At 40.0% G+C, this 15339-nt stretch overlaps 1 protein-coding gene across 6 annotated transcripts in view; it reads right to left on the reverse strand.

Moving 5' to 3' along the window:
• Positions 1-15339, reverse strand: part of SLC44A5 (solute carrier family 44 member 5) — a 149658-nt gene that overhangs the window by 60192 nt on the left and 74127 nt on the right. For 5 of the 6 annotated variants that reach the window (XR_014527774.1, XM_083510517.1, XM_083510515.1 and 2 more), the window contains exon 2: positions 9635-9683. The exons of the other annotated variant lie outside the window; for it this stretch is intronic. Coding sequence is in view for 4 of the 5 variants with exons in the window: in XM_083510517.1 (XP_083366643.1) it covers positions 9635-9683 (49 nt within the window). In the remaining variant the exon portion in view is untranslated. The remainder of the gene's footprint in view (positions 1-9634; positions 9684-15339) is intronic. 6 annotated transcript variants of the gene reach the window in all.

Raw genomic sequence — 15339 nt, forward strand, 5'->3', positions numbered from 1 at the left:
TTTAGGCACCTTGAAGCATGAAGGGTGCAGTCCCAAGACTTGCCTTCAAGGCTGTGGGACACAGGCAGGCTGAGGAGCATATCTGAGGCCAACATACAACATGTCCCAGGAGTTGTGCGGCCCCAGGAGCAGATGGAGCAGTAAGGCTTCTGTACTCACCTGAAAGGATGGGACAAAAAGCTCATGCACTATTTATTATGCGCAGTTAGTATCCAACACTAAAACCAAATCTTTAAATTGCTAGGAGGCGGCTGTTTTTTGCCGCAAAAGACTAAAATGGCTGTTTCTCTGGAAATTGTTACAGAAGTGGATAGAAAATCATAATTGAAGAACTGGTGACCAGGTTAATGGAGCACCCTAGGTATCATGAGGATAACACACTAAAAAGGAATAGTTGCCCAGGGATTACTATAATCATAAACCATATCAGCAGCCCCAGGACAGGGAGAAATAGAGGGGGGAAACCGGATACTGAAGTGCGGTTTGCGTTTTCCACCTTAATACTGTAAGCTTTCCTTTCTCAAACGTTATTCTTAGTACCTTATTAAAACATCTGAAATTGGTATTTTTTAAAAAAGGTGGCTTATACCTATATAGGCATACCAAGGATTATCTGAACTTCTTAGGAACAGCCAGTTTCATTTGCTTTCCCTGTGCCATCCCTTCCCACTTCTGTTATCTGCTTGGAAACACAAAGACTATTCAATAAAGCTAAGCCTATTTTACAAAGCAGCCCAAAGCTTCAGTTCTAGAGTGGGGAGAAAGCTGGCTATCTTTCAACCTGTGAAAACTAAGCAAAGTGCTCACCATTGTCCAACACATCCAGAGGTATAATTAAATAGGGCTGAGGCCTTGCAACAACCACAAGCAAAAAATCAGCTTTCTGAATTTAAGGATTGTAAACTTGGGGTGGGGGGGAGAGAGAGAGGGAGATTGAAGTTACTGAATTATGGAGTCATTTTTGCGTAGCTAATGTAATATCCTGCAATCAATCAGTTCAAAGAGTATATTTTCTTCTGTTCCTGTTAATTTCAGGGCCTCTCTTGGCCACCAATTATAGCTCTTTTTGTTCATATACTCTTGGAGGCTTAATTGTGGAATCCCTTCAGGCCTTCACAGAGAGAAAATAAAGGTCATTGGGCATACCACTAATAGGCTCGTGATTTGTGACACTGCCTCTTGAAATCATGGACGTGAACAAATTAAGAAGAAAGATCTAATCTTATTAGTCTCATGATGGCGCAATGAAATGGTACCGTAGTAATCCAAGGGGGAAATGTATGGAAAAGGTAAGGAGTAAAAACCAGAAGACAAGGTAACCAAACCATGCTCCACTTCTTTCAAAGATTTTTGTGTGTATGTTCTAGTTTGACAAAGTTTGCACCGCTGTTAAGTATTAGCTTTGCCTTTGTGATCATTTATGTTAAAAAAAATTATCTTCCTCCCAACAGTTCAGTCTCTATTTAGATACTTGAGTGCACTAAATGTGGAGGTGGTAGAAAGGAGCTGGGTTAAGAAAGGGTGTGTTTCTACGTGTGCATTTTTACCTTTTGTACGCCGTTTCAAAGGTGACAATCAGAAGCGGGATGAAAATTTGGCAAATGAAAATATATGCACGCTATTTCAACAGTAGTGTGTTCAAGTGTGCATCACTGCCAGAGCAAAGCTCTAAATTTTCCATTATAAAAGGATTCGTGTAGCCAACAGTTAAACAAAATATTAGTAGTTTAATTTCTCTCTCTCTCTCTCTCCATATATAAAGATTGCCAATAGCTTTCTTAGTTATTACTAAGAGCGTACTGATTAAACTTCTAATAGGAAATATCTATAGTCATAATGTTTGTTGATATTTATAACAGTAATAATAACTATTCCAACTGAAACATTATTGAAGACTGAATTGAATTAAAGTGAGAAGGAATCTAATTTATGTAATCATGATTCATGCTGTTGATGATTCTGGTAAACTATGGTAACAGTACTCTTCAGAGTGTTCAAGTATTCATCTGTACAGAATCTAGATATGTTTGTGTGCACATGCATGTACTGCTCTCTCTCCCTACTGATCCTCAGTGGAATCAGTATAGGGATAATGAAGCAATGATAATAGCATCAAATCAGTTATACCGGGACTATAAAGTAACTACGTTATCTAGCATTTTCCGACAAAATGTAATTATTGTGCTTATTAGATCACAAAGTAACAAATGTTGTAATATTATTTAGATATGCATTAAAGTACGAAGAGGAAAACACAGAGGGTATTAAAGTTAAGCGCAAATAAGTCCCATCTGTTTCAGTGAGAGATAGTTAAAGATGTGCTTAATTCTCCCAATGAAATCAACAGGATTACTTAACTTTGGCCCACACTGTGAAAGTTGAGTTCACTCTTCTAAATGATCCGAGTGCATCAACTCTCAGTCAGGCATAATCACACAGCTGCTTTCTACGCTAGTTATCTAAACAACAGACAATTCCCTATATACATACATTTAAATAAATTAACATATACAAATGGCCGATAGCTGGGTGTGTATTCCTCTCTGGAGAAGTGACAGTCTAAACCTGATCTAACAAATGCATTTAAAATAATCTCCCATATGCTAATTTATTTATCAATTTAATTCAATTCAAGTGGTGTTTTCATGAAATAGCATCACTTGTCTTTAATTTGTCTAATTAATTGATTAAAAGCAAGACAGCTAATCAACTAAAAGCCTTTAATTACTTGACAGCTCTAGTTTAGATGCTCCCTCACCAGCATCCAAAGTGTAGACATGTCTATGAAATCCCCAATTTTATGAGAAATATTAGCCTTTGGAAGCAAATACTGCATCACTTGTTATATTACTGGTGCAGTAGTATCCAGAATATGATGTATCATTCATAAAACAGCAACATCTGCACTATAATCTGATGCTAAAATTTAGAAATGGAACAACAGCACTGATGCACAGACAATCCCTTAAGTACAATAGTGTAACAGTGTTCTACTATTCAAATACTAGACATACAATGCACATCTCAATGGAGAACAGCTTCATGGCTTTCCTTTTATCTACGGTAAGCGTTATCAAATCAGGCTACAACTGATACATAGAAGTTAACATATATAATCGGAACAGTATGGTCAGATAAGTACAATAGCTCAATCTTGAAATCCACCCCCTACACACAGGGTGAACCCTCCTCTCCCACTGAGTGTGCATTTCAAAGGAAGATGCAGTCAGCTTCAGCTCCCTAAGTAGTGTACATGTATGGCATCTATGTTTGCAAACTCACATTAGTCAAATTCACATGTTACATGTTATGTGTCCACTCAAAACATCTGAAAGATCAATTAGAATTGCTTCAAAATGCAGTGGTCAGGCTGTTAATGGTGGGTGACTACCGGGATTATGTGATACCACTGTTGGAAACAACTGCGCGTGTCCAATTTGTTTCTGGTATCAACTCAAAATGTTGCTCCCAATTCTTTACAGTTTGGGTATCTGAAGGACTACTTTTTCCCACACGAATATGCCCATCTATGAAATTTTCAACATAGCACTCAAGGTCCACAGATAAGTATAGGCAGGACCAGGGGAAGGTCCTCCTTAGGACCTGTACCAAGGTACTGGAAGTCACCTCAGAAGAGAGGCCCACTTTGCTCCCTCATGAATGGACTTCCATACGGAAATGTGCTTTAAGCTCCGTTAAATGAATTGCTTTAAGCCTGATGAAGCTGTACTTGGTACAGTGGTATCTCAGGATGCAAACGGGATCCGTTCCGGAGCCCCGTTCACATCCTGAATGGAATGTAAGACGCGGCGGTGCATCTGCGCATGCGCAGGTCATGTTTTGCCACTTCCGTGCATGCATGTGATTTCACTTTGAGTGCATGCGACGAAATCTGGAAGTAACGTGCTCCGTTACTTCTGGGTTGCCGCGGAGTGCAACCCGAAAGCGCTCAACCTGAAGCACATTCAACCCGAGGTATGACTGTATTTTTTTTTTAATTAAGTATTCTTTTTTCTCTCTTTTGCATTACAATTATTTTAAACTTTATTGCTAGCTGCCAATCGGAGAGAATCAATTAAATCAATTAAAAAATGAGATATATGAGAATTTTAAATATTTTAAATCAATAAATACATATAACCTATGGAAATGCATCGTAGAAATTAGTAGAATTTTTGTTAGGAAAATGAAGGGGAATAAACCAAGCTGAAGCTCATCAGCCCCCGGAGATCTGAATTCGTTTTAAGTAGCTAGGTGTTCCCGTATCACCTCTTTCCCTACCTTAGGCTACAGCTCTCTCCATCATTTATTCTGTTATCACCAGGATGGGTAAAGTAAAGGATGCTTTACTTTTTGATGACGACAGAGGTAAAGTAGGTGCTGAGCAGTTCCATCTTCTCTCTTTCACCCAATAGCACAAGCTACTTCTCATTTTAGTACTGTTTGTCGTACTGTGCTGTAACTAAGGTTATTCATCAATTTTCAAAAACATTTGTAGCAGTGCAGGAGAAACTCGCCTTTTATAGCTAGAATGTTGACATCATTTATTTAAATTATTTTGTCCTTGCTGCCAGTCACCCATACTTACCATAAGTGACATCACCACACAGTCACATTTTACTGTGGTGCCATTCTGCTGACACTGTGCAATTTCTGGTGCAGTAAGATCGCCTACAAGACAAAGGCTAAAATAACAAATGCTTACCAGGAAGCAAGGTCCATTGAATTCAATGGATTGTATGCCTCAACAGACATACATAAGATTATGCCGTAATACAGGAAGGCCCCAAACAGGATTTTAAAAATCCTGACTATTCAGAAAGTCTGTTTTGGAGATGATTAGCTTTCACCTCTCCAGAATCACTTTTAAAAATTAAGAATATTCATCTCAGACATAGCATATGTCCATGGCAGACTATTCAGATCCCTATTTGCCACATATGCTGAAAAATAACTCAAGTTAATCAATAAAGATCAGGCCACATACTAAAGAAATACAAGCTTTAGGATACAAAAGCCTACTGATAAAAATATTATTTAGCATCTGTCTGCTATTCATTTTATCTGTAAATGTTTTTCCTATATAACTAGGGAAGTTATCACAGAAAGAGCTCCATTAATACAATTTCCCTTATTAATATTAATGCAGCTTCCTCCATCACGTTCCATAGTTACCTCTCACTAAATGTTCACTCAAGGCTCTTCTATCTATTTTCAAAATATCAACTATAATACTAATAATAACAAAGTACATGGGTGGGTAGAAAAGAACATTATGTACTTAAAATGTTGCTTTGAACATCACAGTACCATTGTTATTATCTTTTCCATTTTTTCCCCACAGAGAGAAAACTAAAATTGATAAGTAATTGCTGGTGGTCTCATTTTTCTCTTTTCCAGGAAAACAACAAAAGCACATTTGCAACATATTCTCAATAATGTTTTTGCATTCAAAACATTTTAGCCATTTCACCTAAGTCTTAATTTGCACAGGTTTTGATTTCTTGAAGCCTTCTCAGTGTGGTGTAGTGGTTAAGAGTGATAGACTCGTAATCTGGGGAACCGGGTTCGCGTCTCCGCTCCTCCACATGCAGCTGCTGGGTGACCTTGGGCCAGTCACACTTCTCTGAAGTCTCTCAGCCTCACTCACCTCACAGGGTGTTTGTTGTGGGGGAGGAAGGGAAAGGAGAATGTTAGCCGCTTTGAGACTCCTTAAAGGGAGTGAAAGGCGGGATATCAAATCCAAACTCCTCCTCTTCTTCTTCTTCTTCTTCTTCTTCTTCTTCTTCTCTGCATCCCCACTCCTCTGCAGTGAACAGCAGGTGTCTTGACTGTTCAATGCATTAAGTTATGCCCAGAGTTGCATTGGAAGGAACCTACTAGACTAGGGTGGTCCAACATTTTACACCAAGTGGGCTGCAAGAGTACTTCAACACAGAATCTGTGGGCTGCACACTGCCTTTTAACATGGCGGGGGTGGGGAGGAACCAAGGCCCAAGTCTGATGCTCCCCCCCCCCCAGTCCTCATGCTGCCTTCCCAAAACTACCTAAGCAAGGCACCAGGCTTTAGAAAGGAGGCTGGAAGCCTCTAGGACTCTGTCAGAGCCCTCATGCCTCCTTCCCCAATTCCAGCCCCCTGCTTACCTGGCTTTGGGAAGACAGTATGAGGGCTGCAGGGGTGGATGGGTGCATGCACACACGTGTCAAATGTTCCCCTCGGGCTCTGTGTTGGACTGCACTGTACTAGACCAAACAACCCACTTTTCAATCACAGCTCTCACTTTTCTCTTTGGCCAAAAAAAGTGAGAAGCAGAAGCAGCCAAGTTAGCTCATCACACAGAAATTATTTTAAAAGTTTGCCTGTACATTTTGCTTCATAACTTTCCTTCTAAGAATATCAGAAACTTGCTTTTTATGGAAAGGAAACTCAGTCCCCCTGCAGATATGAGCCCTGTTGCAATCGGTCCTACCACAGGTCATCATGAAGGTCTGGGTCTCAGCTACTAGTGAGAGCACCTGTAGACAAGCCCACCAGTTATGTGACAGCTGCCTATGTCAGGATGTCCTCCATAGGGGCTTTTGGGAGCAACATTCTTGGCTGCTGTGGGAAACAGGATGCCACAACTAATAGGCTGTTGCTTTTGTACATCAGTGTCCTCTTGTATGGTGCAGTCAAGAAGACAACGAAAGAAGCCATGTGTCAGGAAAATGGAGCTCGGTAGTAGAAAACGTAGATCCCCAGGTAGGGGTGAGAGCGAATCCTGACTGAAACTCTGGAGAGCAGCTGTCTGTTGGTGTAGGTAATCCTGAGCTAGATTATCCAATGGTGTGACTTGGTATAAGCCTCCTATGTTCTTATATACCAAAATACACATCTCCCCTATACACTAATCTTACATGTGCAATCACATGACGCAGATCTTCTATGGACTATAAATGGTTCCAAACTTTTCAGGTGTCTATTTCTGGTAAACTTCTATTGCAAATGGGTTTTTATTTTGCATATAATTATAGTATACCTGAAAAAATAAAATAAAACGTCATTCTGCTTTAGGTTTGGCCTTTTGGTAGTCTTGATTAAATATTATTACAGATTCTGGAACTGTACTGACATCTCAAAAAGCTTCCTATACTAAAAAGATGATAAGTTTCATAGGAAAATAACCTTCTGTCAACGTTAATCAATAGATGACCTTGGGCTGGATCTGACAAACATACTGGATATCCATGGTCAGGCAGTGGAATCGCTCCTGCCTCACCAAAACAAATGACTGCCTAGACTGAAACTGTTCGACAACCATGCAACTGTGTCTTGCTTTACAATGTGTACAGGCAAATAAATTAATCATGCACATTTTTTCCATATTCGTCATAAAATTCAAGCCTACATGTGTTAGATTTCTTACTTGTAGACACTATGCAAAGAAGACACTCATGTGTAAGCATCCAGCAGACTTGGAGATGAATCAGGTACTTATGATGGACAGCTGAGATCCCACTTCCCCAACACATGTAGCCAAAAGCTTGTTAGAACTGCCCACCTAAAAATTAAGTATAGATTGATATTTTCCTTTACCCTTGCATATGTCACATTGCTTATTTTAGGAACAGGTGTAAATTAGTAGAGTGTACTACACACACACACTTTGAGTTATACACCAAATATAATGTGTGAGCTCAGCTCTTTAAAGTTAAACTCAGGGCCATAAAAAATGGGCAGAAGATTATCACCCCTTCCATCAAAATATCAGCATTCACTGAAGGCGGGGAGGGTGAGATAAGAAACACTAGCAGCAACTAAATATGCCAGTGTTGGCACTAAACACGCCACCTTTCTTGGCAATTAGAGAGCTAAAAATATTGTCCAATGTCTGAAATAATAGTGATATATTTTTAATCATGGGGCACTGCAGTCACACAGTATAATCAGGTCCAAAAATAATGTATGTACCAAGGACAAATGATCCTTGTTTTTAAAGAAAGGCAACATGACAAAATAAAGCTCTTGATTATGTCTTAATTGTATGTGGGACTGTGTTTGGGTGGGAAATGCAAACTCCCCATATAGCATTTCTCCCGAGTGTTTTATAAAATACACCACATTTAAATGTTAATTGCATAATAGCCATAATATTCTGTGGTCGTGCACATGAAGCACAATACAAATAACTGCAGTATCTGCAGCTATTGTCATGGTAACTATATGTTTGTATTAGGGCGTCATGGTATAAAGCAGGGGTCTAAAATCAGAAGATAACTGCAAATAAACTGCTATGCAGCATGCAGTTTTTGAAAGATACCAAGCATCCCATTAAGCTTAATAGGAATTCTGCCTCAAGTGAAGACTATAGGTCAGGCATAGGCAAACTTGGCCCTCCAGATGTTTTGGGACTACAACTCCCATCATCCCTGACCACTGGTCCTGTTAGCTAGGGATGATGGGAGTTGTAGTCCCAAAACATCTGGAGGGCCAAGTTTGGGGATGCCTCTTGCAGCCCTTTGAATATTTTTATAATATTTCATTGGTTTTCGTCTTATACGCCTGCTATAGGTTAAAGTACATTGCTTGTAATGCTTCTCTACTGGCTTTCCATCTTCAGTGCTCTTCAGGCACATTATATATCATGATAGTTAAAACAAAGTAAAGTGGGATTGCTTAATCACACCACATTTAAGCACTCCCTAGTAAAGAATGCATTCACAAATGGTTCTAAGAACACCTTATATTTCAAATGTGATTTTATTTTTGATGTGCTAGTGTGATTCATGAGCAATGGCAGCACGAGATGTGGCAACATTTAATTCCTATGCTTGTTATCTACCTTTTGAAATAGCATGATCTCATGAACACGCAGCTTCATGCTTAAGTTTGTGAATTGACAGTATCTTGAAGATGTGCACTATCAGTCACCCATATCCACTTTTCTTACCATAGAAAAACTTAGCATTTAGGCTGTACTGGGGAAATGGCACCTCCCACATCGGAAAATATTAGCATGCTATTTCTGGAATGGCTTGAAATGTCACTACTGTACTTGTACACCAAACCAAGAAAGCAATGATGAGCAGTGCAAAATGCCTCATAATTCTTCTTTCAAAAATGGGACCACATTTTTTATTGAGCCATGCCTCAAGATCTGTTTACTGGTCATGAGCCCATGAGCCCGGGTTCAGAGAACATGCTAAGCCAAACCTTAGTGTGGCAGTAAAAGGAAGGGGAAGGAGCAAAGTAGCTGTGAGCTCCTTTCCAGGTGTATGTCAGCTTGCACAGTCCCACCAAGTCATAGTTTGGCTTAGTGTGATTTTCACACCAGTTCAGCTGGTGGACTTCACATAGTAACAGTTCCTAAACATTATAGTTGAAGTAGGGTAGACAACCCCTCAATGGACGTGCCGTTTATGAAAGCCCTCATATGGCAAGAGGAACATGCAGACTCTGCGAATCTCTTACATCAGCATTAGCATCATAATTATATTGGAAGAAAAAAGTTCCCCCTCACTTCCAAAGTACAGAAAGAGACAACATCTGGAAACAAATAAAAACTGATACAATTTTTTCAGTTAAGTGCATATTTTTCTTCTGTTCACAGAAAAACAATGCAGGAGTTTAATATACTAAATCAGAAGTATTTACCTGTTGTGAATAGGTCCTCTGAACTTTGGGTCAAATTTCCTTGGTTCACCTGCATTTAAAATAAAATATTATAAAGATACAGCATAGTAAACAAAACAGAAAGTCAGGAATAATCTGTTATCCTATGTTAAACTCTTATGAAAAACCTCACTAATTTATTGCTTAGTTTGATTCACAGGACAGCTTGCATAAGTGGTTCAAGTTTAGTTTAAGGAAGAGAAATCACGTGAAGCTGTGGCAGTATACACACCATACATTTAAAGTACTCCCCCCCAAAAAAAAACCCCCAACAACCTCAAGACTGTCAAGGAACCGCAGCTCTATGAGAGATAAAAGTTATCTGGATTCTTTGCAGATACATGTGTACTTTAAATGAATGTTGTGTACACAGCCTGTATCTGTATCACTATAAACGGTATAACTGTGTCCACTCCATTAAACCATCATGTTGTCAAGGTTAAGTTGGAGAAAGCAGCCAGAAGTGAACCAGGAACTGAGCAACAGGGTGAGCTGAGGGACTAGGACAGGGAATCACAGTCAAAGAACACACAGAATCACACCAGACCTCAAGGAATTCTGTTCCTTGTTGGGGGGGGGGGATGTGGAAAAAACACTCACAACTCTATTCTAGAACACATGCTTTACTTGCATAATGTACTAGATTCAATCCCTGGCAACAGATGTCAGAAAAATCCAGTAGCATGCTGGAAAGGGCTAACCTACTGCTTGAGACCTGCTGCTATACTGGTAGACAACACTGGGCTAAATAGACCACTGGTTTACTAGCATAAGGCAGCATTGTATGTCTGACTATATATACATAAGAACCAAACATGACCCTGAAATTGTGTGGTGAGTTGTACAAACTGGAAGGGAGAAAGTGCTGTAGACACAACTTGCACTGTTGTAAGCAACTATATATTTTGTGCTTAATATTTGATACACAGTGGTAACTCGGGTTAAGTACTTAATTCGTTCCGGAGGTCCATCCTTAACCTGAAACTGTTCTTAACCTGAAGCACCACTTTAGCTAATGGGGCCTTCCGCTGCAGCCACGCCACTGAAGCACAATTTCTGTTCTCATCCTGAAGCAAAGTTCTTAACCTGAGGTAATATTTCTGGGTTATGTAACCTGAAGCGTATGTAACCTGAGGTACCACTGTATGTGCAAATGACTAGAGAAGCTATAAGGAATGAAAAAGAATTGTGGACCCACTCACAATGACCGCTCCCTCTAGGCAGGGGCACATCAGCCACACACACCCCTAGGCAAGGCCTAGCCTGTGAAAGAGAACAAACTGGACAGGACAACATTCCGGGATTAAAAAATTGGCCACAACTTTATTGATTCCACATGTAGGTTGTTGCGCTTGGCTTAGGCATTGGGTGTATATCCTTCCAGCCCCACTGGTAGAGGGCTGCCACATGGCAGGGTCAGACCCAGGATTAATGGGTCCTCTGCAAGATGCAGGTCTGTACAGATGACTCTCCCAAGCTGCTGAAGGTTTTTGGACAGAGACCCTAGGGTTGGGCACAGCTGGCCTTTATGTGCTCCCAACCCCCATCCACTCAGTCTGGCCGGACCAGCTGGAATTTAAATCAAGCAGCTGGTGGGAAAGCCCACCAATCCACAGCGGCTGGGCTGGGAATACCCCAGTCTGCCTGTCGTTGTTCCCAGGAATTGTTCCCTGGGAGTGCAAGTTCTCTGTGACAGGCCAAAATAGCTGCCTACCCCACAACTGGGTAAGCAGCCATTCTCAGAGTCACCAGTTTTGTGAGCTTCCTCCTACTGTTTCAAAGTACTGTATACAACAAGTCTGCACAATAGGCAACCATTTGCAGAACCAAAGAATTAACACGGGTTTGTTAAGTTTTGCCAGCCTACAACTAGGTAAATCAGGAAAGACAGAGCAATTATCTTTTCGAGAAAACATGCAGTATAGTTCTTTCATTTGTCTTAAAATTATCACTCTTTCCCAACGTGTTTCTTCAATGTGGGCTTGTGAGAGAAATAAAAACCCATTAAGCATTGCTGCCTTGAATTTGAAGCTACTTTTCTCTCAAACTACCCATTGAAAGTCTTAATTGCAAATGTTAAAATGAAATAAGAAGCTCTATTCACAGCCTTGCCTTCCCATATCCTATAAAAATAATTTTACACCACATAATTTGCAGATTTATCTAGGTTTCAATGAAGATGAAATGCGATTTTGCTGGAGCTGTTATTTTCAGTGTGACTACAACTCAAGGGAGCTATGAAAAACAATAATTATGTGAAAAGTTGGGAACAAATGTCCTTCCTTTTATAACACACTTAACTTGAGGACAATTCACATAGCCCTCAACATGCATTTAGGATTTTTGTTTATGTCCACATTTTTAAAAAACACCACCCCTGTTTCAACATAAGCTTCTCATTATATCATCCACAATATTCCTGGTTCAAAACACTTTTTGGTACATGTACCAAACCATCCAAAAGAAGAGTCAACACACTAAGCAGCATTGAAGTACACATTTAGTGCCAACCTCAACATGCACACACAAAAATGAATGAGCCATCACATCTTGTCAAGAAAGAAACGCATGAAAAAATGAATATGTAACTGTAACAGAAAGTCAGACCCCTTAAATTGGCCTTTTGTTAATTTGAGGGAGACCGTGCTTGTCTGTCTTAACAGTTTCACTGTTCTAGTTATTAGTTGTTGCCATTTTCTTATTATTATGTAATATTACATGAAATAACTTTATTGTCCACGGCTGACTTGGTTAAATGTTGGAATGATGCACAGAAAGTGAACCAAAGTTAAAAAGGTAAAGGGACCCCTGACCATTAGGTCCAGTCATGACTGACTCTAGGGTTGCGGCGCTCATCTCGCTTTATTGGCAGAGGGAGCCGGTGTACAGCTTCCAGGTCATGTGGCCAGCATGACTACGCCGCTTCTGGTGAACCAGAGCAGCGCATGGAAACACCGTTTACCTTCCCGACGGAGCGGTACCTATTTATCTACTTGCACTTTGACGTGCTTTCGAACTGCTAGGTTGGCAGGAGCAGGGACCAAGCAACGGGAGCTCACCCCGTCGCAGGGATTCGAACCGCCGACCTTCTGATGGGCAAGTCCTAGGCTCTGTGGTTTAGCCCACAGGCGCCACCCGCGTCCCACAAACCAAAGTTATAGAGCAATTAATGAAAAAGGAGCTCACAATATCAGGCTTTATTTATTTATTAGATTATGTGAAATCTAGCTTTCATGGATGAAGTAGCAAACATTCATATCTCCCAAAAGTATTAAAAAAAATGTAGGTGGGCAAATGATATTGGAAGTGTAAAGACAATAAATTTCTCTTTTTGTAAAATCCATTTATTCAAGGCACTCCTTGCTTATGTAGTATTTACGTGACGATTCACATTAAATGACTGAATGCTTAACATCTTTCCACAATGTTTATGGTATTAAAAAACTGAACTCAGGTCCTGCCCACAGGCTATTTCCTGTAGGCACCCAATTGACCACTTTGAGAACAGAATGCTGCACTAAATGGGCCACTGACAGGCCTCTTCTTAGTTCCTTATTTCTTGATGCCTTAACTATGAACCAGACATTTCTTCCTCTATGCTATTTGCTGCAAACCAAATAGCATCATAAAATGTTCTTCATTGCTATAATATATTTCAAGGTATAAGAAATGGTTCCACATCTAAATTTCTCATTTTTAAAAATTGCTGTGCACTTTTGCCTATCTATGAAATGTTATACTGCCAAACTAATAATAATAATAATAATAATAATAATAATAATAATAATAATAATAATTGTACCCCACCCATCTGACTGGGTTGCCCCAGCCACTCTGGGCAGCTTCTGACAGATATAAAAAACATAATAAAACATTAAACATTAAAAAGGTTCTCTATACAGGTAAATTGCATAAGGTGTGGTTGTTGTTGTTGTTGTTTCCAAATTCTGTATCCAAATATCCAAATCACTGTCCTGGCTCCTACTGGATGAAGAACTCAAACTCAGATTACAGTTTCTACCAAAATATTTAATACTCATATCAGTGCGATACATAAGCAGGATAAAGTTGAAAGGCACAGCAGGTACAGCGCATAGTTAGACAACTGAAGACATTGATCCAACAAGTGACATGCCCCCTGTAATTTTGAGTGGAGGGGGGGGCTAATTTAGTGCAACCAACAAGGCTGTTCCTTAGACTTGGCAAGCAAATGCTCACTCCTCCAGGAAGGCTGGGCCTGGCCTGTCTGTTCATGCCTGGCCTGCCTTCTCTGTGACCTAGTAGGTGATGGAGGAGGTGTCAGAGACTCCTCTAGAGCAAACAGAATAGATAGGGCAATCACCTCCTCCTAAGAGGCTGAACTTGAGTTGGGCTCCAGTGGTTCCAGAGGCAAGGATGGCCTAACAAGCAAGGTGTCCAAATTTGAGATGGACCCTAGTGACTCAGGAGACGGAGGTATTGCCATTTGCCATGCTGCATGACTGACCCCATCTGACCCCATTGGAACCCTCCCCAGGATTATTACATTAACACAAAGATATATTTTTTAAAAAAACAACAACAACATGCCATATAATGAAAACTGGAAATGAAATAAATTAATTAAATTGGCTTTTGAGGTGTTAATCAACAAGGTCGCATTCGAAATCCTGGGGTGCATTGCCCCTTCCCACTTCCTTTCAAGCCTCTCATCTTTTAATCACATTTTTATTGCAGTGCTAACGATGAAGTCTTAAGGAATTCAATAGAGATTAAAGCTCCAGTCCACAACACACTTAAAATGGAACAATGGTGCTGACTTCAATGCAAACATTTCCATAATAAATGTGCTTTGGGTTTCCCATCCTAATCAACAATGGTCCGTAGATAAAAATTGCATCTCTCTCTCTCAAATTTGTAGGATGGAACCGAAGAAAGACTGTTCTTCGAGTTTTATGTCATTATATCAATATTGATAGAAAATCATGTTTTAGGCAGTGAATTTGGTGTGTTGGTTTAAGCTATCTATGAAAAGAATCCATTCTAATTAAATTGATTCCCTCCCCTTCCTCCAAGCTGCATCTCTTTTGGGAAGTTGTCTCCTCCTAACCTTTGTCGACCACAATCCCTGTTGTATTCTTACCGTACCAAGCTACTCTAAGGAACTGCATGTATTCAGATTCTATTCTGCAAACTCTAATGCATGCAAACTACTTGATATGTGCGAATAGCTGCACTGGGCTCAGTGGGGCCAGCTTACACTCATAAAGCAATACATATAAAATGTTTGTGAGACAGCATTTGTTTGCATTTCAAGCTATAATTATAGGAAAAGATACGATGAACCAAGCTCATTCCTGGTGGAACTTCCCTCAAAGAGGCTTTAATCATAGGTGAATCCAGTATTCGACATTTTTGCTTTTTCTATGCAATGATGACAGCTGGAAAATTGAGTTTTTTGTCCTTGTATGGCAAGATTGCTCATTACAGGGATCAACACACCAAAAGATTTCTCACTTGATCCCTGCAAATCAATGTGGAGCATTGCTCTTCCTTATGAAGCTACACATTTTAATTGCACAACTAATAGAATATTTATGCTGAATGGCCACATGGGTGTCAAACGTTAGACTTGTTTCTCTTATAAAACCAGCTGCTTTTGTACACTACACTATTCTGCTTCCATCAGAGGCAATTAAAGAGAGGTG

The sequence above is a fragment of the Podarcis liolepis genome (genome assembly GCF_965112155.1).
Source record: "Podarcis liolepis genome assembly, chromosome: 6".
Taxonomy (NCBI): Eukaryota; Metazoa; Chordata; class Lepidosauria; order Squamata; family Lacertidae; genus Podarcis; species Podarcis liolepis.